The sequence below is a fragment of the Oryctolagus cuniculus genome, chromosome 2 (assembly GCF_964237555.1).
Source record: "Oryctolagus cuniculus chromosome 2, mOryCun1.1, whole genome shotgun sequence".
NCBI lineage: Eukaryota > Metazoa > Chordata > Mammalia > Lagomorpha > Leporidae > Oryctolagus > Oryctolagus cuniculus.
The window spans coordinates 89,883,972-89,907,032 of record NC_091433.1 but is presented as its reverse complement, the minus strand read 5'-3'; the positions used below and the strand labels follow the sequence as shown (position 1 = coordinate 89,907,032).

The following is a 23,061-nucleotide window of genomic DNA, read 5'->3' as shown; positions in this document are numbered from 1 at the left end:
AATGTGACTATTGATAGTGACTTTGCCCTGCCATTTTCCTGGAGATATTTTCTAGTATATGCTTTGAACTTCCTGTGATCTTTTGCTGTGAGGTTTCCTTCCTTTACCTTCTTTCACATTTATGACTGTGTTTCTGTGTTTCTGTGTGTAGCACATCTTTAAGTATCTTTTGCAGGGCCGGACGAGTGGCCACAAAGTCTTTCAATTTCTGTTTGCTATGAAAGGTCTTTATTTCACCTTCATTCACAAATGAGAGCTTAGCAGGATATAATATTCTGGGCTGGCAGTTTTTCTCTCTTAGTACCTGGGCTATGTATTGCCATTCCCTTCTAGCCTGTAGGGTTTCTGATGAGAAGTCTGCTGTGAGTCTGATTGGAGATCCTCTGAGAGTAATCTGATGTTTCTCTCTTGCACATTTTAGAATCTTTTCTTTATGTTTTACTGTGGTAAGTTTGATTACCATGTGTCATGGCGAGGATCAATTTTGGTCATGTTTACTAGGGGTTCTATGAGCTTCCTATACTAGGATATCTCTGTTCTTCTCCAAACCCGGGAATTTCTCTGCTAGTATCTTTCTAAAAAGGCCTTCTAATCCTTTCTCTCTCTCCATGACTTCAGGAACTCCTAGAACCAAATGTTGGGTTTTTTTAATAGTATCCTGAAGTTTCCCAACAATATTTTTTAGATTTCTAATTTTCTCTTCTTTTCTTTGGTCTGACTGTATCCTTTCCTGTTCTCTGTATTCTAAGTCCGATATTCTCTCTTCTGTTTCATTGACTCTGTTGTTAAGGCTCTCTAATGTGTTTGTCATTTGATCTATTGAGTTCTTCATTTCATTTTGATTACTCTTCACTACCACACTTTGCTGTTCTACTAGTTTCTGCATTTCATTTTGATTCCTCCTTAAGATTTCATTTTCTCGAAGGAGATTTTCTATCCTGTCCAGTAAGGATTTCCATAGCTCAAGCATTTTTGAAAACTTCTAATTGTTCTTATCATAAATTTTTTGAAATCGGTATCTTGCATTTCTTCCATCTCATCATCTTCATAATCTTGTTTTGGGGTGTTCATTTGGGGGTGTCATAATGTCTTCCTTGTTCTTGTTTGCTCAGTTTCTGCGTTTGTTGCTTGGCATTGTGGAGATATTCTTTGGATTCTTCCCTCGCTGTGGTGGTTTTTCTCATTATACTATGTCTCTAGCTTAAGTGGACTGTCTGCTTTTGATGGAGCCTTAGAGGCTTGAGATGGGTGTGGCCTGAGAGCCGTTTGGTTCCTCAGGGTTAAGGGTATTCCAGAGGTGACACTCCCAGGTTTGGCGTGGTAAATTTTTTTTTTTTTTTTTGATTCAAAAGGGAAGTAATTCCGCACAGCTGAGCAGAATTGGAGATAGTTATCAGGCGAATGACATACCCACAGGAGCCAGAGATCAGAAGCTCTTTCCCAAGGACCATACAGGGAATCTGTTCTTCCCTCAGTGTGAGCTCAAATTCTCCTGTAGTCTCCTACTGGGTTGCCAAGGTTACCGAATTGTGGCATCTCTGCAGAGTACTCACTTGAATTCCGTGAGTTCTCTCACCCACCGTCTCTTTTTTCACAGTCTCAGTCCAGTAGCACCACATATTCACTAGGTCCTAATCTCTTGTTATTTCACCCCCCCCCCCAATTCAGGTTTTTCTGCTTGGCTGAAGGCGGGTGCAGCCCTGAGGTTGCCCCACTTATGACGTATGTCCAAAATGGCGCCTGCTCTTTGTCTTGCTCTCCTTTGAGAGGTGAGTGGAGAGAGAGAAACTCGTGTCCATATCGGTCACTTTTTTTTTTTGCCCCAAGCCTCATTCCCTCTAGTGTCCTCTTTCCGCTTGCCCGCCGGTGTCTCGGGCTACCGAGGTTCGGCTCACCTCGCGTTCCAGCGCTGGTGTGTTGATTCTGCTGCCAGTGTCATGAACTGTGGGCTCCCACGCTCTCCACACAGGTCCACTGTGCATCACTAGTTCCGGAAGAGTTTCCTCTGCTGTTTCTTCCCCTACTCTTCCTTGAACATGCAGTATCTCCACTTTTATTTAACTGTCTCTTCCCGGACTATCAGTGTACTCCCTTCCTATTCCACCATCTTGTTGCTCTCCGAGTTACATTAACTTTCAATGATGCATTTACTTTTACCAATTTTTTTGTATACAACACATTTATAAATAATATAAAAATTTAATACACACAAAATTTTCTTTTCTACACTTTTAGACGCTTGACACATTTTAAAGAATATTATTGCAGTTTTTATTTACTTATTTTGATTTTGAAGTTATTTATCTGTAAGAGTACTTCTCCAATTTTATGTGTGCAAGCAAAAATCTACTGGGGTAATGGAAATTTCCTTAACATAATTTTCCATGGTGTACTATTCCATGTTGTGAAGAATGCATGTGTTATTTATGTGTGATATTTTTAACCCCAATTTAAGTTCTAATACAGTAAATGGTAAATAATTTTTTCCACAAAATATTTTTCCTTAGTAATGTTTCAAAATTTAGCAGTCATGGAAAACACATGCAATTTCTAAACAAATATAAATGCATAACATATATACTATTGTGTTGACAATTTCTAAATTTGTAAAATTTTAAAAATAAAATTAAATAATTACATACCACTGCAATTCCTGCAGAATAACGAGTGTTACATATCTTTGCAGGAAACACTGCACCCACATAATCTGGATAATCCCTGTAACTAAATAAATATATAGATAGATAATACATCGTAATTAAAATCTAAATTTGAGAATGTAGTTGATAAAATCCTACTCTGAAATGCACTTAATTACTTCAAAGTTTAGAAATTTTCTTAACAAAATTCATTTAAACACATTTGATTTTCTAAACACCCAACAGATCCAAGTTTTGATATGCACTTATCATATTTGGTTAAGATTACAAAAACTTTTAATCAAAAAATTTTATTGAATGACAATACAGCCTTTTAATTTATGCATCAAAATTTGACACTGACATCAAAAAGCTCAGTTTTTCATAGAAATGACCTCATTTTATCATAAATACTTTTTCTTAGTTTTGAGTATTGGCCTAAAGAAACTCTTATAAAAAAATACCACAATTCTCAAAACTTTGCATGAATTATCCATTTTAATCTTCAAAGTAAACCTGTGAAATTGATACTTTTATCCCTATTAAAAATGGGAACTATTTCCCATCAGATGGGAAACATAAGTAATTTTCTCAAGGCAGCATAAGAGCAACTGAAGAACTTGAACCTGGGCAGTCTGATTCCATAGCCATACTCTGAATTAATAGGGTACATGTTGTCCAAACATATACTGCCATAATTTTAATGACCCTGAATGTAAGCAGACTGAATTCCTCAAGTAAAAGGTTTAGACTACCAAATGTTTTTACACTAATCAACAAACATACCCCACCAATAGACACAGAGACACTAAAAGTAACAAAATGGAAAAGATACAGCACATTAGTGGAAACTAAAATTGAGCAGAATTTCCTTCATTTTATAGCTCAATGATAATCCCTTAAGTGTGTACACAAACTTCATTCATTAATTTAGTGACAGACACATTGATTCCACAAATTTAACTGTGAATAATGCCAAAATAAAAGAGAGTGAACATATCTCTTACATGTTTTGATGTCTTTTCCATTGTAAATATACATAGTAGTAGTAAGATTGATGGACTCCAGGGAATTTATTTTTTGTTAAAGATTTATTTATTTATTTGAAAGGCAGAGTTACAGAGAGAGAGAGGGAGGGAGAGGTCTTCCATCCACGGGTTCCCTCCCCAGATGGCTGCAATGGCGGAGCTGCGCCAGTCTGAAGCCAGGATCCAGGAACTTCTTCCCTCTCCCATGTAGGATGTGATAGAAGCTATATCCTTAATGTAAGCTGCCCTCAAAGTCTTAGCATTTTGTCAGATGGAGAGTTCATGGTGATGTGTTATTATAAATATATAACTTAAAGGAAGGACAGGCATGAGCCAATAATGAATTCTTTTATGAAATATGATTGTAAGCCAATTATTTGCAGCCAATTTCCAAAAACACTCAGTACAAACCAAAATAAATAATCCATTACAAATATTTTTTAAAAGATTTATTCATTTTTATTCTAGAGGTAGAGCCAGTAACTTCATCAGAGTGTCCCATGTGAGTGCCAGGAACCCAAGTACTTGAGTCATCATCTACTGCCTTCCCAAGCACATTAGTAGGTATCTGGATTTGAAGATGAGAAGACTCAACTAGCAAACCACTATGAGATGCAGGCAGCACAAGTGGTAGCTTATCCTACTACCCCACAATGCCAACCACAAATGTTTAAAATTTATTAAGCAACTGTAGTTGTGAAGAAAAGTTCCAAAGTATAAATAATAAAATCAGGCAAATATTAGATACATGACAAAAGATAAATTTTAGAAAAGAAACAGAAAAAGACACAATCATTTCAGAAATAGACAAATTTCAAAAAGGAACTGACATGTAACAATAAAAAATCCTAAACAATTATCAATAAACTGAATCTGGCAATATACTGAAGGTAGTATATCACAGTTCAGCTGTATAGATTCACAGGATGCAAAATCTGCTTAACATTTAAAAACCAATCAATGCAATTTGCTACATCAACAACAGGGCTACATTAATATAATAGAAATTAAGCCAGAATTTAAACAGTATATTTAGATTCTATAATTCTTTCTGTAGAGGAAGAAACTTCAATCAATAAAATTTTACACTTAGGATTAAAAAAATACCAATATGGATTAAACAAAAAATAGAAAGCAATTTCCTGGTGTTGATATACAGCTTCCATAGAGACTCTATCACAAATAATACAGTATATTTGAAAATACAGAAATATTTTTTTTCCAGGGCCAGCATCGCAGCATAACAGGTTAAGCTACCACCTGAGATGCCAACGTCCCATGTGGGTGCTGATTTGAGTTCTATTTCTCTTCTGATCCAGCTCCTTCTTAATGCATCTGGGAAAGCACTGGGAAGATGGCCCAATTCTTGTGTCACTGCCACCCATCTGGGAGAACCAGAAGGAAGTGCCTGGCTCCTGGCTTCGACCTAGTGCAGCTCTGGCCCTTGTGGCCATTTGGGGAGTGAGCGAGCAGATGGAAGACCTCTCTCTCTCTAACTGTAACTCTACCTTTCAAATAAATAAAATACATTTAAAAAGAAATATTACCTTTCCAATCAGGAATGTGACAAAGATACTTACTATCACAATGTCTATTCACCATCCTTTTAATAATTTAGCCAATTCAGTAGGGCTATGAATGGCATAAGTATTGGATTAGAAGAAATAAACCATGATAATTTTCAGATAATATTATGCATGCAGAAATTTTAAAATCAACAGGTAAATTGCTACAATTTTGAAAAATGAATTTATATAACAAAGAATAAACTATTGTATAAACTGTGATCTTTAGTTAATACTACTATGATTAGAACATATTCAGTTTACATTGACATAAAATATAAAACACCTAGAAAAAGATAACAAAATTAACTGTGAGACCTCTACAGAAAACTGGAAAGATTTTCTAATGAATTTAAGAACGCTCTGAATAATCGAAAGATGTAGCACTATTACTGACTGGAATATTCAATATAAATATACATACTTGTAGACTGGAAGAGTAAGCATTATAAATGTATCAGTTCTCACAGATATATAAAATTATATTAATATCTATAAAAACAGGTTGTTTATGAGACCAGACAAATGTGTGACAAATGTGCTACTTAAATTCCTGGCAAAATTGGCTAGCCATGTGACAAAAAATAAAATGTCACCTCTCTTTTTGACTACATATTAATGAGAGGTGGGCACTGTGGTGCGTCATGTTAAGCCATTATTCCACACTCCTACATCCCAGATAGGAGTGCAGGTTCAAGTCCAAGCAACTTCACTACTGACCCAGTTTCTCTGTCTCTGTCCCTTCAAACCTTTACAAAAATTAAAAATACAGAAATACTAACATTAAAAGGCAATTACAGAAGGACAGAGCCAAAATGATGTGTCAAGCATAAGAAAAGATTTTTTCATCAGAAAAAAAGCAAATTAAGATAACAATAACATTGATTCATATACATCAGACTGGTAAAAAATGAACAGACAATAATATTTATTAGTAGAAGAGATATGAAGGAAAGATTAATTTCATACATACAAAAGGAAATACTGACACACCAGCTGAAATTTCAATATAGGCATCTATATTTCCATATGGACATTTACATATAGATTTATGGGAAGGAATTTTCTCATTGTTGCTAAAACTTAATATGAACAAAGTTATAAATATATAGCTATACTTTAAAATTATAAACATTTAAAAATAACTCAGGAAGTTCATTAAAAAACAAAATGTTTTTTAACCTTTATTTAATGAATATAAATTTCCAAAGTATAGCTTATGGATTACAATGGCTTCCCACCCCCATAACTTCCCTCCCACCCGCAATGCTCCCCTTTCCCTCTCCCTCCCCCCTTCCATTCACATCAAGATTCATTTTCAATTATCTTTATATACAGAAGATCAGTTTAGCATATATTAAGTAAAGATTTCAACAGTTTGCACCCACACAGAAACACAAAGTGTAAAATACTGTTTCAGTACTAGTTATAGCATTAAATCTCTATGTACAGCACATTAAGGACAAAGATCCTACATGAGGAGTAAGTGCACAGAGACTCCTGTTGTTGACTTAACAAATTGACACTCTTGTTTATGGCATCAGTAATCACCCTAGGCTCTTGTCATGAGTTGCCAAGACTATGGAAGCCTTTTGAGTTCACCGACTTCAATCTTATTCCGACAGGGTCATAGTCGAAGTGGAAGTTCTCTCCTCCCTTCAGAGAAAGGTACCTCCTTGTTTGATGACCTGTTCTTTTCACTGGGATCTCACTCGCGGAGATCTTTCATTTAGGTGTGTGTTTTTTTTTTTTTTTTTTTTTTTTTTTTTTTTTTTTTTTTTTTTTTTTGCCAGAGTGTCTTGGCTTTCCATGCCTGTAATACTTTCATGGGCTTTTCAGCCAGATCCGTGTGCCTTAAGGGCTGATTCTGAGGCCAGAGTGCTGTTTAGGACATCTGCCGTTCTATGGGTCTGCTGTGTATCTCACTTCCCATGTTGGATCGTTCTCTCCCTTTTTGATTCTTTCAGCTAGTATTTGCAGACCTAGTATTGTTTATGTGCTCCTCTTAGTCCTATCATTATGATCAATCGTGAATAGAAATTGATCACTGGGACTAGTGAGATGGCATTAGTACATGCCACCTTGATGGGATTGAATTGGAATCCCCTGGCACGTTTCTAACTCTACCATTTGGGGCAAGTCCAACTGAGCATATCCTAAAGTGTACATCTCCTCCCTCTCTTATTCCCACTCTTATATTTAACAGTGATCACTTTTCAGTTAATTTTCAACACTTAAGAATAACTGTGTATTGATTACAGTATTCAACCAAAAGTATTAAGTAGTACAAACAAAAAAAATACCAAGAGGGATAACGTATTAAGTTGTTCATAAACAGTTAGGGTAAGGGCTGATCAAGGCACTGTTTCTCATAGTGTTCATTTCACTTTAACAGGTTTTGGTGCTAAGTTAGTTGTCACCGATCAGGGAGAACATATGATTTTTTCGACATTTTTCAAAAGAGGAAATCCAAATGGCCAACAGGCACATGAAAAAATGTTCAAGATCACCAGCAATCAGGGAAATGCAAATCAAAACCACAATGAGGTTTCACCTCACCCCAGTTAGAATGGCTCACATTCAGAAATCTATCAACGATAGATGCTGGAGAGGATGTGGGAGAAAAGGGACACTAACCCACTGTTGGTGGGAATGCAAACTGGTTAAGCCACTATGGAAGTAAGTCTGGAGATTCCTCAGAAACCTGACTATAACCCTACCATTCAACCCAGCCATCCCACCTCTTGGAATTTACCCAAAGGAAATGAAATTGGCAAGCAAACAAGCTGTCTGCACCTTAATGTTTATTGCAGCTCAATTCACAATAGCTAAGACCTAGAAGCAACCCAAATGCCCATCAAGAGTAGACTGGATAAAGAAATTCTGGGACATGTACTCTACAGAATACTATACAGCAGCCAAAAACAATGAAATCTGGTCATTTGCAACAAGATGGAGGAATCTGGAAAACATTATGCTGAGTGAATTAAGCCAGTCCCAAAGGGACAAATACCATATGTCCTCCCTGATTGGTGACAACTGACTGAAGACCAAAAAGGAAACCTCCTGAAGTGAAATGGACACTATGAGAAACAGTGAATTGATCAGCCCTTGTGTTGACTGTTGATGTACAATGTAATACTTTATCCATTTTAGTATTTTTTGTTGTTGTTCTAGTACTATTGGTTGAACTCTGTGATTAACACACAATTATTCTTAGGTGTTTAAATTTTAACTGAAAAGTGATCCCTGTTAGGAATTTGGAAAACATTATGCTGAGTGAAATATAAAACAAAATGTTTTAACTTATGTTACCAAGCTTTTTAATTAAAATTCCTAACAAAATATAAAATCCGTAAAATAAATTCCATCTTTTGAAATCGTTAAAGAGTATGGGCTCTGGACTTAACAAACTGAATTCAAATCATAGATACATCAATAGGTCCAAGAATCCTGAGACAGATTAAACTCTAGAAATCTCAATCTCCTTGTACAAGTTGATAAAAAAAGAAATAAATGTAATCTTTTGTATATTATCTGACAACTAGAAAATCAGCATGAGACCTGCATAAAGCACATAATGAATACTAAAAAAACTATAAATATTCATAAATAGACAATAGTTCTCTATATTAAGCTACATCATTATTTCATTATTACAGATTATTTTTCCCATTCTAGGAGTACTGAAACATTATGCTTACATGAAGAGATACGCAACATCATGAGGCCGTAAGTTAGGATAAGACTGCTTCCATGTTGCAAATATTTGCAATAATTCATCTGCCTCACCAACTGTAGAAACCTTATTTTTATCTGACCACAACTCCAATGACAACAGCACAACAGTAACTTTAAATTGGGTAAACATCTAAAAACAGAAGAGACAAATATATGCAAAATTAATTTCTATTCTTAGATGGCATGGATACGAATTTGATATTTCCATAAATCCATACCCATTGCATATATAAATGATTTAATTATTCAGAAATACTAGTCAAGTTAATGCCATAAAATTTCAAAAATTAAAAATGTCATCAGATATAAAAAGGGAAATACTTACTGAATTTACAAGGCCAATAATTTTGATGATTTTATTTGTTACTATAATGCTATCAGAGCCCAGGTATTCATACTGAAAAACAGAATCAATTTCATATTTGAATACAATTTGTTACATGATGCTTTTGAAATTTAGTCTCCTTCTACTCTCAGAATTTTAAGGCTATTTTCGGAGTTTCAACAGTTCAAAATAAAAAATTAAACTGGATCACTCATATATTGCTGGCAGGGGTGTAAACTAGTATGGCCACTTTCAAAAACAGCTAGGCAATTTCCAACTAAACAAATATAGGATTCTCCTGGCCATTTATCCCAAACAAATCAAAACATTTTAATTTCATTTAATTTTCATTTTAATTAATTTTTAACAGATTCAATATGATTTTAGATACAAATCTAAGAATATAAGGATCTTCCCCTTGTTCTCTCCCACCCTCCTTTTCTGTTTTTTCCTTTTATAGATTTTGAGATACCATATTTTAAATTTACATTGCAGTAAAAAGGGTTAATACTTCACTAAATAAGAAGTTTAACAAGCAAAAACAAAAAGACGTTAGTTTAGTAAGGATATCAAAACTTGTACTCAAAGCAAAACCTGTATATGAACATCCATAATTGCTGTATTCACAATACGCCCAAACTGGAAAAAACTCCTATGTCCTTGAATGGTTGAAGGGTTAAATAAATTAGTGCATTCATACCATGGGCTATTATTGAGCAACAAAACAGAATTGAGTTGTTGATATAGAGAACAACTTGGAGGAAAACTCAAGAAAATCGTTTTAAGTATAAAACAAATCTTAAAATGATACATACTGCACACATATTTGTGACTATTTATGAAATATTTGTGAAATTATAAGGAGAAAAGTTCAGTAGTCACCAAGGTTAAGAAGGCTGGTAGGGGACACTGTGGGTGTAGCTTATAGGGATATATAAGAGAAACCTGTGGTGATGGCACTATTGAGTATTCTGATTGTGGTTCTGGTGGTGGTTACACAAGTCTACTTTTGTGAAACTGAAGCACAACCCTGCCCCTATACACACATGCACATGCACATATACATGCATAAATTAATGCATAAGTAACTAGTGAAGTATAAATAAACTCAGTATTGCAAAAATATCAACATATCTATAGATCTACTCTCTATTCCCTGTGCCTTAATCATTCCATAATATCCTTAAATTAATCAAAAACCAAACTCACACTCAAAACTAAACTCAGCATTCTCCCTAAAATAAAGAAAACCTACTTACATCTTCACTACTTTAATGAATAGTATTATCTTATCTTACATCCCACAATTATTTCATTATGTGACCTATGAAAGCAGATTTCTTTTTCTGCTTTGTTCAATGCCATATTCTTTTTCTTTTTTTCTTTCTTTCTTTTTTCTTTTTTTGATAGAGTGGATAGTGAGAGAGAGAGACAGAGAAAAAGGTCTTCCTTTACCGTTGGTTCACCCTCCAATGGCCGCTGCAGCCAGTGCACCACGCTGATCCGCAGCCAGGAGCCAGGTGCTTCTCCTGGTCTCCCATGAGGGTGCAAGGCCCAAGCACTTGGGCCATCCTCCACTGCACTCCCGGGCCACAGCAGAGAGCTGGACTGGAAGAGGGGCAACCAGGACAGAATCCAGCGCCCCGACTGGGACTAGAACCTGGTGTGCTGGCGCCGCAGGTGAAGGATTAGCCTATTGAGCTGCAGCGCCAGCCACCATATTCTTAATTACTAGAACATCAAGTGGTATCTACATGCTTTTCAATATTTTTTTTAAGAAATGGAAAAAAACCTAAAAGAATCAAATAAATTAACAAGTATTTCTAATGTAAAGGAATCAGTAACTTTTAAAATTGTTAATTTATTTCCAATCCTAAAAATACTAATTTATTTGACATTTTCATCTTGATTACTGGCATAATCTCTTATATGGCTACTTCTTCCATTTTCCACTAACAATCCAGCCCCACACTGTTATAAAAATGATTCTAAAATGAAAATATAAATATGTCACACCCTACTTAAAAATTTTAGTGACTCTCTATTGCCTTTTTGATAAAGTACAAAGGTCATATGAATTCTTTAATTCATCTATTTCTGTCTGTCTCTGTTAACTCTGTAATTAAACACTCTTCCAGTTTCCTGAAAAGAAACTTAGCTCACACGAAGGAAATTTTGCACAGTCATCCTTGGCTTTACCCTCCACCCATTACCCATTGCTTGTATTCATTATGTGACCCATGACATTAACAATCCCTTTTCAGTTTCTGTATTTTCTATGCTTTGACATTTTAGGGACTCACTGAACACCCTTTTCAGGGAAAGCTAATTCTAAAAGATAATAATGACTTACCTTCAAGTGCAACTTTCATATGCAAGCCAAACAAACCAAAGCCTGCACCTAAATCTCCTCTATCAGGTTCTCACACTCAGGGCCACTATGGCTCTGCACTGATCATACCAGTGCCAGGTACCATAAAGCAGGGAACATACCTGATACTCAGACTAGCCAATCCTCCTAAGCCTGGCTACCCTGTACTGCCTGTTCCTTCCAAAGGAAATCACAACGAAGGCTCTGGACCACATTTTCCCTTTGCTCTGTCTCCTAATCAACCACCCCTGTTGCTTCTCCACGAGGCCTCCTACATAATATAGGCTGCTCCCTCCTTTTGAGAACTGTGAGTTCCACACTCTTCTCAACAGAATAATTTACTGCTCTGATGGCCTTACTATATACTTCAATAATAAGACAACCCACATTTTGAAAAATCCACTTGTGCAGCGCCGGCACACAGGGTTCTAGTCCCAGTCGGGACGCCAGATTCTGTCCCGGTTGCCCCTCTTCCAGTCCAGCTCTCTGCTGTGGCCCGGGAAGGCAGTGAAGAATGGCCTAAGTGCTTGGGCCCTGCACCCACATGGGAGACCAGGAGAAGCACCTGGCTCTGGGCTTCGAATCAGCACGGTGCGCCAGCCGCAGTGCACCGGTTGCAACGGCTCTGGGGAGTGAACCAACAGAAAAGGAAGGCCTTTCTCTCTGTCTCTCTCACTGACCACTCTGCCTGACCAAAAAAAAAAAAAATCCACTTGTATGCTCATATAGTAGCTCAAGTAACAGCTGTGGATTTCTATTCATATTTCCATTGCTATGTTCTATTTTTATAGTATCATATGTTTCCTCATTGTGGCACTGGATTTACTAGGCTAAAATTGTGGATTTACTTTTATTAAGTCACTGAAGAAAGTATCAGTATTCTTCTTTAAATGCCAATATCTAATAACAAAGATTTCATAGCTGGATCAACATTTACTTTATTAAATACTCTGTAAATAATAAGAATAGATAGAAAGAAGGCTTAAGCAGCATTACACAGCTTGCAAATGAGAAACTTAGACAAGAAGCTTCTAATACAACTCTCAAAGTTTTACAACATATTCCTGAAGTAAAAGAACTTTCATAATCCAAATAATTCCCACAAACCTAGTCATATTTACTAGAAACATCTCAAATATCTCCAAAATATCTCAGAATTTCCATTTTCTTTTCAATGGTCTCTTTGTTCTTTTACCTTTACTTTTACTGTAATAAATCAAGTGTTTTAGAATCTACAAATTCCTCCTGTCTCAGACTCTGGATTCCTAAAATGCTCTAAACTGTTAGAATGAAAAAAAGTATTGTCTGTGATCTTCCAGAGGCATTACAATCAAATGCTTATCATCAAAATAAACCCTTGAAAATATTTTTATTCCTAATATCTTAAACTTTTTAAATAGTAGGAGCAATAAAGCTGTATCTGGTTGACTACAAGCTAACTTATCACCCCAAAGATCCTGAATGGGTCAGAGGCCCTCGAAGTGTTTAGGGGAGGGGCTGAGCTGTGGCACAGTAGGTTAATTCTCTGCCTACTGCACCAGCATCCCATATGGGCACTGGTCTAGTCCTGGCTGCTCCTCTTCCAATCCAGCTCTCTGCTTATTGCCTGGGAAAGCAGTAGAAGATGGCCCAGGTGTGCGGGCCCCTGTACCCGCATGGGAGACCCAGAGGAGGTTCCTGGCTTTGGCTTTGGATTGGCCCAGTACCTGCCCTTGTGGCCATTTGGGGAGTAAACCAGCGGATGAAAGACCTTTCTCACTCTCTCTCCCTCTCACTGTCTGTAACTCTACCTGTCAAATAAGTAAATACAATCTTTAAAAAATTGTTTATGGGAATCACCAATCTAGAGGTTTCAGGATCAGCTAAACAATCAACGGAAACAAGTGTAACACACAATAAAACAGCTAAAGAAAATCCTGACACATGATTGTAAGCAGTTCTTATACATAGTTATACTATGATCACTTTTGTCCTAATAAATATATTATACAGCAAAATATTCGCTAGAACGTAAACTACTTGTTCTTAAAGGCATTCTTATAATAGTTTTTAAAGTTTAAAAAATTTCACTCTGATAACATATCGCCATTAAAAAATAGTATGGATCTGATAAAAAGAACCCCTAAAAATTTGTAGGGTCAGCAAAAATCATTTAGCTCTATACAATTGCTATGAAAAGATTTAAAATAAAACATCTGTTATAGCACTAGTACAATTTTGAATCTGTTTTTTCAGCTAGCACAGTTTTACACTATTCCGTGTATAGCCGGCAAGTAAAAAGTTCAGAATCATTTAACTGCTATTAAGCTATGGAGAAGCATACGTTTTCACCAAATATTTAAAAGCAAAAATACATACCAGAGCTTTGCCCACCACAATGTGCATTTCTACATAAAGAAGAAATATATCTGGAACAGGTGGTTCTGGCTAGAAAACAGAAAGACAGCATGTAGAACTGGAAATCAAGCATAATTTGTGTACTTTAAACCTTTCATTAAAGGTGTTACCAAAAAAAAAAAAAGGCGTTACCACAGCATTTAAAAGGCATGCCAGTGTTTGCTTTTTTACAATTGGTTAATATCAACATATTATTTTATAGCAACAGACTATAGTAATAACAATATTGGTTACAAATCATAATATATCTTACAGATCTGCAGCTTCCAATGTATGAACAGAGAACAAAACACCTAGCATCTTAACCATCTGTTTCATTTGCATTTCTAACATTGATTAAACTTTACAAATTTTCTTTACAAATTATTTAGGTGTTGAAAACAAAAAAATGGCAACTTTTTTCACTGCTGCCTGTGTCCATACCCTTTGCAATACAACTTTGCACTGCATCTCACTGAGAGCTAAGTCTGCTTCACTTCTCAATCTGAGCTGGGCTTCATAACTTGACTCAATGCAGGGGCAGTGCTCTTGTGCCCATGTGTAGTGTGAATCCCATTTCACACTGCCACTCCTGCTCTCTGAAACCCTGCTTGTACACATCTGGCAAACTGACAGGATAAAAAATAAGCAGCTCTTTCATCTATATTTCCCCAGGGACAAACAAAACTAAACAGGGCAGTGCTTCAGGAGAAAAGCTGGTGAACTCACCCACCTACACTCCCACCTCCCATGGTCAGCTCAGCAGCATCCATAAAGGATGGTGGCCCATGCTCATGAAGGTAATATAAAATTTGTTCTCAAAGAATTATAAGGAGTCCATTGACTCCTTAAAGATTGCTAAAGGGTTTCCCCGTTTCCTCCACACTGGAACTTCCCCAGTGCTGGGGTGGACTTCCAGGTGGTGTTTGTAAAAACATTTAAAGGCAAATACACTAATTGCAATTACACTGTGAAAAGGGACAAGCAGCAGGTACACCAAATAAATAAATAGAGAGAGAGAAAGAGAGAAAGAAAAAGAAAACAAAACAGAAAACCAAAAAACTAGGAAGCAATCATTACAAAACTGTGTCACATCATTAGATGATCACAAAACAAAGTAATCATTCCAAAGTCACTAAAGAAATAAAACTGTAACTCACAAGCAACATCAGCAACCACAAACCCCAGAGTACATGGTGGGAGCAGGATTCTATTTCCAGTATGACCTCATCATAACATTTAAAAGTGTCCAGTTTTCAACAAAAAGAAAATCTGGTGCATGAAGAGAAACGAGTATGGCTCATTCTCCAGGGAGAGGTGGAGAGAGTGTAAAACCGTCCTTAAGATAAATCCAACACCAGACTTAGTAAACAAATACTATTAGTAAACTCTTTTAAATATGCCCAAAGAACATGGAATACCATAATGTTAATGCCTTACATATATAGAGAACACTGATAAAAGCATAAAAATTATACAAAGGAAACCATGCTGCTGAAAACTATAATAATAATAATAATGATAAATTACTAGAGATATTTAACAGATTTGAGAAGATAGAAGAAAACCCAGCAAATTTCAAAACAAATTAACTAGGCTTTTTAAAATTTATTTTGATTAACAAATAGTTACGTATCTTTATGAGGTATGGTGTGATACAGGGCTTCAATGAAGTGATCAATCAGTATAATAAACATTTGTATCTCCTTAAGCATTTAACATTATTTACAGTCTTTGAATTCCTTTCTTCCAGTTCTTGATAAAATATATGTTGTTAAGTTATAGTCACCCTCCTATGTTGTAGTGCACTAGGACTTACTCCTCATAACTAGTTCTCTGAGGAGCACTTTTATTGCCTTAAGATTTTTTTGTGTATTTGAAAGGCAGAGTTACAGACAGAAAGACAAGGAAAGAGAGAGAGGGAGGGAGGAAGAGGGGGAGGGAGAGGAGAGAGAGAGAGAGAGAGAGAAAATCTTTAATTGGCTTGTTCACTCCTCAAATGGTTACAAATGGTCAGGGCTGCTCCAGCCTGAACCCAGGATCCAAGAACTCCATCCAGATCTTCCACATGGGTGGCAGGGGCCCAAGGGCTTGAGCTATCTTCTACTGCCTTCACAAATATTAGCAAGGAGCTGGATTGGATGTGGAGCAGCTGGGACTAGAACCAGAGCTCAAATGGTGGCCATTTAATCCACTGTACCATAACACAGGACCGGAGAAGCACACTTTTGAAAAATGCACAGAGTCCAAAAAGACCACTAAGATACCATCAAGCATACCATTACATGTGTAATTGGGGAAAAGGAAAACAGCAAGGCCAGGCATTTGGCCTAGAAGTTAAGATGCCCTTTTCACCTCCTACATCCCGTAATAGAGTGCTGGGGTTCAGGACCCCGCTCTACTGTCAAACATTTCAGCTTCCTGCCAACATACACCCTGTGAGGCAGTGGGTAAAGACAAATAATACTTGGGTCCCTGCCACCTCTCTCTCCCTCTCCTCTTTCACCCTCTCTCTTCCCACTCCTTCTCAGGGACAAAGGGAGACTGCTGTACTTTTGAAACAATGAAAATTATATAATTGTTGGATGTATAGTTGTAGATATGTCCAAAAATTAGTATTATTCATCATGAAAAAAAAATGTTATCAGTCCTTACAGATTCTTTTGTCTGATTGTCAATTACACTAAGAGTGATTTTAAGGTGAAATGTCCCCTTGTGGTTGTAAACTTTATTTCCCCTTGTATTCTACATCTACATTACATTAAGGCTACTCATTATGTTGGTCAAAGGAGCCTATATTATTAAATGACCACCTTTGACTCTGCTAGTGCTTTCTGCATTATCAAAAAAAAAATCCAGTATCAATATGCCTTCCTTCATTTTTTTAATTGTCATACATGTCTATTTGTTAAATAATCAAATAGTCATATTACTTTTGTTTAGAATGGCAGTCTCTGCTTTATATTTAAACCACTAAGATATCTCTAACATATTTGACTTGAAACTTCCATATTATTTGGGGTTTATCTAGCCTAATTTGATCTTTGTTCCTCTTTTATTATTTCAGATGGTTTTATTTTCCTTGGCTAATTTGGAGATTAAGACTTTCTATTGTTTTATTTCTTCAGAGATTAAAAATACTAATCAACTTACAGAAATCAGTCTTTATGTAAAAGCCAGAGATGTAAATCAATATCTTTACCCTTCTCCTAGATAATGCAGAAACATTGACCATTTTCTCTTCTTACATCCTTATAATTTGCATGAATTTGTTAATGTTTATTTTAATCCCATATACTTTTAACCATCAACACATTCTTATTTTCTATATAGTCAATGCTTATTTACATTGACCAATGTGCACCATTCATTTTTCTATTTATTCCTCCCAAAATTTATGAGTATACATCAAGAATCACTTTCCTTCTGTATATCTTTCAGAAATTTAGCACAAGTCTGTTGGTGACAAAAATTTTTCTCTTTGTTGAAAATACCTTTATTCAGAATATTTTATAAATATATACATATAAAAACACGAGCTGGCAATTATTTATTATCATTCTGAAGAATGATTACGCTGTATTTTGGCTTGTTTTTGTTAAAAAGTCAATCCTTGATCTGTTGTTTTTGAAGACAAGCTAACTTTTTCCTTGTTGGTTATCTATATTTTAAGTTTGTCTGCAATGCCTGCAGTTTAACTGTGAAACACCTAGGAGTGTAATTCTTTTAAATAATATTTCCTGGGATTCATCACATTTATTTAATCTGTGGATTTATATCACTTATCAGCTCTGGGAAATTCTCAAGTCCTCATTTAATATTGCCTCTGATCCATTTAATTTCTCTCTTCTCATGTTAAGGCTCTAGCTGTTTGTCATTTCACCTTTTCCCCTTCTTAATCTCTTGTCTATAGTTCCCTTATTTTTCACTCCATGCCATATTCTGGACACCTTTATATTTGTTCTAAGGTTATTTTTTTTTCTCCTTCATGAATTCTGCCTGTAGCTGTATCTCAGTGGCTGCTACGCCCATTTTCTTCTGAGCTCTTTGGGTTATTTCTTTACATTTAGAATTTTATTTTACACAGATCTTTAAAGAATGTAATCACTGATTATTGTTTTCAGGTAAAATTTGGTTCTCATTTTGCTAAAACAACAAAGTAGCTTTCTGACAGTGGTATCATCATGAGTCTGATTTTAATGTTTCTTGCCGTGGAGACTCATTTTCTTGTATGTCTAATAATCTTTTCCGATGAGCTATTGTGTTTTTTTTTAATTTTTTTTAAGATTTTCTTTATTTACCTGAGGGGTAGAGTTAAAGACAGAGGGAGAGACAAAGTAAAAAGTCTTCCATCTGCTAGTTCACTCCTCAGATAGCTGCAATGGCCGGAGATGGGCTAGGAGCCAGGAGCTTCATCCAGATCTCCCACACAGATGCTGGGACCCAAGGACTTGGGCCATCTTCTACTGTTTTCCCAGACCACAGTGGAGAGCTAGATTGGAAAAGGAGCAACCCGGACTAGAACCAGTGCCCAAATGGGATGCTGGCACTAAAAGCAGAGGCTTAGCCCACTACAACACAGCACTAGCTCCACTATTGTTTTTGGTTTGTGTGTGTGTGTGTGTGTGTGTGTGTGTTTTGTTTTTTTTTGTTGTTGTTGTTTTTGTTTTTGTTTTTTTGGACAGGCAGAGTTAGACAGTGAGAGAGAGAGACAGAGAAAGGTCTTCCTTCCATTGGTTCACCCCCCAAATGGCCGCCAGGAGCCAGGTGCTTCCTCCTAGTCTCCCATGTGGGTGCAGGGCCCAAGCACTTGGGCCATCCTCCACTGCCTTCCCAGGACACAGCAGAGAGCTGGCCTGGAAGAGGAGCAACTGGGACAGAACCGGTGCCCTAACCGGGACTAGAACCCAGAGTGGTTTTTTAAAATATTTTTTTATAAAACTATGACATCCAAAATATGGATCCTTGAGAGATGATTTTCAGCTGTTTTCATTAGGCTGTTGAGATGCTACTAGGCATGTTCAAAAACACAGATAACCCTGTCATACAAGGTCGATTTCATTCTCTGTAAAGTCGGATTTAATTTCAAATTTATTTCCACACGTAGGTCAGGGTGGACACAGTTTATCAAACTACCTCCTTTTGGGATTTTATTATTCATTCTCTCTGTGCTCATAAGGCCTCCAAAAATGGTGCCCAAATAAACAACTTTTTCCAGGATCAAAAATATAAATATCATTAAATTATAAGCATCTGTAGAAGGATATGATTCCCTCTCAATTATCAGATCTTCTCTCAGATATTTTCTCAGAAATTTCACACATCTTAACATAGCCTTGAGTTTAAGATTTTTAACATAATTGTGTACATCTTCAACATGAAAGTTGATTTAATGACCTATTTCCCAGTTATACAGATACATTTCAAGAGTACTGCTTTTAATAGTCACAAATATGCTAGCAAACTTTTTTAAATTAAGAGAATAAATTTTTTAAATAAAGAAGTAAAATATGTATAACCTCAGATGCTATACAAACCAGGTCACTTTGGCAATAACGCTTTTCGGTCATCTTGGTGATCTCACAAACTCTTATTAAGATTTAATGCTGTCTGTTCTTCTTTCCCATTTTGGACAGTACTACAAGAACCTGGATTTCTAGTATTTAGCTAATAATTCAAATCCAACATGATCAGTATTTTCTCAATAAAGAAAGTTTTCTGAGCCCAGTCAACAAATTATGTCTCTACAACTCAGGAGTAAGGAAAAGACTAAAGATTGTAGCGTTTTTATTTTTCACACTAATGTTTCACTAAAACTAAGTTCTAATTTAATGTCTGAATTTAAGGGATGTATTCTAAATATAATAAATTTCAAGTGGATTAATGAGAATTCACTTTCTGAATTAATGTATTTTAAGAGCTCTCTGGCATTTTCACTTCAAACGACAACAGTATAAAGCTCCTGGGCTACAATATTTTATCTAAATTCTACAAAATTATGGGATACATGTGATATTTCATTCACGTATTCACTGTGTAATGTTCATTCATCCTACTCTTGGATTTATCCAATCCCTTAACTTATCTTTTAATGAATGCCATAGAACAAAATTATCTAGCAAGGCTTATTTTCATATTCTTTTAGAAGTAATCCCTTTTTTGGCCGGCGCTGCGGCTCACTAGGCTAATCCTCCGCCTAGCGGCGCCGGCACACCGGGTTCTAGTCCCGGTCGGGGCGCCGGATTCTGTCCCGGTTGCCCCTCTTCCAGGCCAGCCCTCTGCTGTGGCCAGGGAGTGCAGTGGAGGATGGCCCAAGTGCTTGGGCCCTGCACCCCATGGGAGACCAGGAGAAGCACCTGGCTCCTGGCTCCTGCCATCGGATCAGCGCGGTGCGCCGGCCGCAGCGCGCCGGCCGCGGCAGCCATTGGAGGGTGAACCAACGGCAAAGGAAGACCTTTCTCTCTGTCTCTCTCTCTCACTGTCCACTCTGCTTGTCAAAAAAAAAAAAAAAAAAAAAGAAGTAATCCCTTTTTTATTCACTATTTAAAGTTCGTAACTGTCGCTCCCCGTCTTCGTGGAGGAACGACACAGGACCCTGCGCTGTTCTTTCGTCTGCTCGGCCCTCCCCGGGTTTGCTGCTGGTTCTTCCCGGGTTGGCTACCGTCCCACCTCCGTGGAAGGGCGGTTCCCCCTGCCACATTCCCCACTTCCGCGGGGGAGCGGCACACCGCCGGCCGGCTCTCTCGGGGGCTGCACAGGTGTTCCCCTTAGATGTTCCTGGTGCATGCCGTCTCTCTCCTCCTTTATAGTCCTCCTCCGCCAATCCTAACTCGGCTGCCCACACGCCGAGTACGCTGCTCTCCTCCAATCAGGAGCAAGTCCTACAGTTTATTGGCTGAACTGGAGGCAGCTGTGTAGAAGCTGTTTTCTTCTCTCCCAGCGCCATATTGTGGGAGAGCAGATGCATAGAGTAAGTCTTAATTTCAGTAACTTAGTCTAGTCCGAGTTGCTCCCCACAGATCCCCCTTTCTTTTTATTTTTTGGCGTTGATATGCGCCTGTCTTCGGTGCCCCGTGGCACACACTCTGCTCTGCTTGCTAGAGTTGCCACAGGTTCTTACAAGCCCTATCAATCAGGCAAACCGAATCCGGGTCCTCTCTTCGCCATGTTGTGAGGAGGTTTTTAGGTGCCGATGCGTGCCTGTGTTCGGTGCCCTGCAGCGCATGCTCTGCTCTGTCTGCAGGTGCTTACAAGCCCTATCAGGCAAACCGAATCCAAGCCTTCTCATTGCAATATTGTGGGGAGGCTTATTGGTGTTGATTCGTGCCTATCTTCAGTGACCTGCAGCTCATACTCTGGTCGAGCCGCCTGTTGGTGCTTACCGCCTTACTAATCAGGCAGACCGAATCCAAGCCTTCTCATTGCGGTATTGTGGGGAGGCCTTATTGATGTTAATTCGTGCCTGTCTTCGGTGACCTGCGGCGCATAAGCTGCTAGCCGCCCGCAGGTGCTCACCGCCTTCCTAATCAGGCAGACCGAATCCAAGCTCTCTCATTGCTGTGTTGTGGGGAGGCCTTTCTCTATTTCTCTATCTCCGGGTATTCCTATTTCTCCTATTTTACTTCTATCTACCAGCATTCCTATTTCTCTCATTTTACTTCTAAACTTCTGTTTCTCTTATCCCTGCGGCTTCCCGGCGCCCGCCCTGAGGCTGCTTCTCAGCACCCGCCCCGTGGTTGCTTCCCGGCTCTGAGCCGCTTCAGCCTGCGCTTCTCCCATCTGTGCGGCTTCCCGGCTTTGCGCGGCTTGGCTTCGCGCGCTCCGCGGTCTCGCACTAGCCCAGCGTTCCCTATCTACTTGTGCCCCGCACGCTCTCTCTGCGCGCAGCAGCCTCCGCGAGTCACACAGCCCCAGCTCATGTCTCCGCCACTAGCATTCAATCCAAGTTCCCTGGGCTAACCTGGCGAATTCAACCTAGCTCACGCGTCTGCGCCTTTCGGTCTGGCTTCCCGTCCTTTGCTCCTCAGGCTGATCTGACGGATTCCAACCTAGCTCATACGTCTCCGCCTCTAGTTTTAGATGATTTCGCCTTTTGCTCCCGGGCTGACTTGACGAATCCCAAGCTGGCTTGCGTTTCCGCCTCGGCCTGCCCCCGCGGCCTCATCCTCCCTAACATATTTTTCTCTACCCGGTATGTTTCCCTAAGTTTTCTTCCAACAATATTCCTCCCTCATTTCTCCTGGCTTCTCCCCACAGTCCGTATCCGAGTCTGTTTGTTCTAGCTTTCACTTTCGCTTTCGACCTTAGAGATTTCTCCCAGCTTCCCCCCGTAGTCCGTATCTGAGTCTATGCCTAGGCTTTCAATAGCTTTTTCCGGCACCTTTTTCGTCCGGCTTTTCCCTAGGCTGTTTGCTAGTCTCTCTCTCCGAAATTTTCCCATTTCTTCCCGTTTCTTCCCTCCTAAGTTTCCTATCCAAGTCACGGCACCATTATGTCGCTCCCCGTCTTCGTGGAGGAACGACACAGGACCCTGCGCTGTTCTTTCGTCTGCTCGGCCCTCCCCGGGTTTGCTGCTGGTTCTTCCTGGGTTGGCTACCGTCCCTTCCACCTCCGTGGAAGGGCGGTTCCCCCTGCCACATTCCCCACTTCCGCGGGGGAGCGGCACACCGCCGGCCGGCTCTCTCGGGGGCTGCACAGGTGTTCCCCTTAGATGTTCCCCTTAGATGTTCCTGGTGCATGCCGTCTCTCTCCTCCTTTATAGTCCTCCTCCGCCAATCCTAACTCGGCTGCCCACACGCCGAGTACGCTGCTCTCCTCCAATCAGGAGCAAGTCCTACAGTTTATTGGCTGAACTGGAGGCAGCTGTGTAGAAGCTGTTTTCTTCTCTCCCAGCGCCATATTGTGGGAGAGCAGATGCATAGAATAAGTCTTAATTCCAGTAACTTAGTCTAGTCCAAGTTGCTCCCCACAGTAACTTATACCAAAGATGTTTGATTGGTGGTTTCTTTTCATTTAT

At 38.5% G+C, this 23,061-nt stretch overlaps 1 protein-coding gene across 8 annotated transcripts in view; it reads right to left on the bottom strand.

The window, feature by feature from the left end:
- LOC103352161 (disintegrin and metalloproteinase domain-containing protein 32) overlaps nt 1–23,061 on the bottom strand; it is a 175,236-nt gene that overhangs the window by 114,958 nt on the left and 37,217 nt on the right. For all 8 annotated transcript variants that reach the window (XM_070068596.1, XM_008273944.4, XM_070068593.1 and 5 more), the window contains 4 exons: nt 14,028–14,096; nt 9,299–9,370; nt 8,937–9,103; nt 2,643–2,724 (listed from right to left, as the gene is read on the bottom strand). In XM_070068596.1, the coding sequence (XP_069924697.1) occupies nt 2,643–2,724; nt 8,937–9,103; nt 9,299–9,370; nt 14,028–14,096 (390 nt within the window). The remainder of the gene's footprint in view (nt 1–2,642; nt 2,725–8,936; nt 9,104–9,298; nt 9,371–14,027; nt 14,097–23,061) is intronic.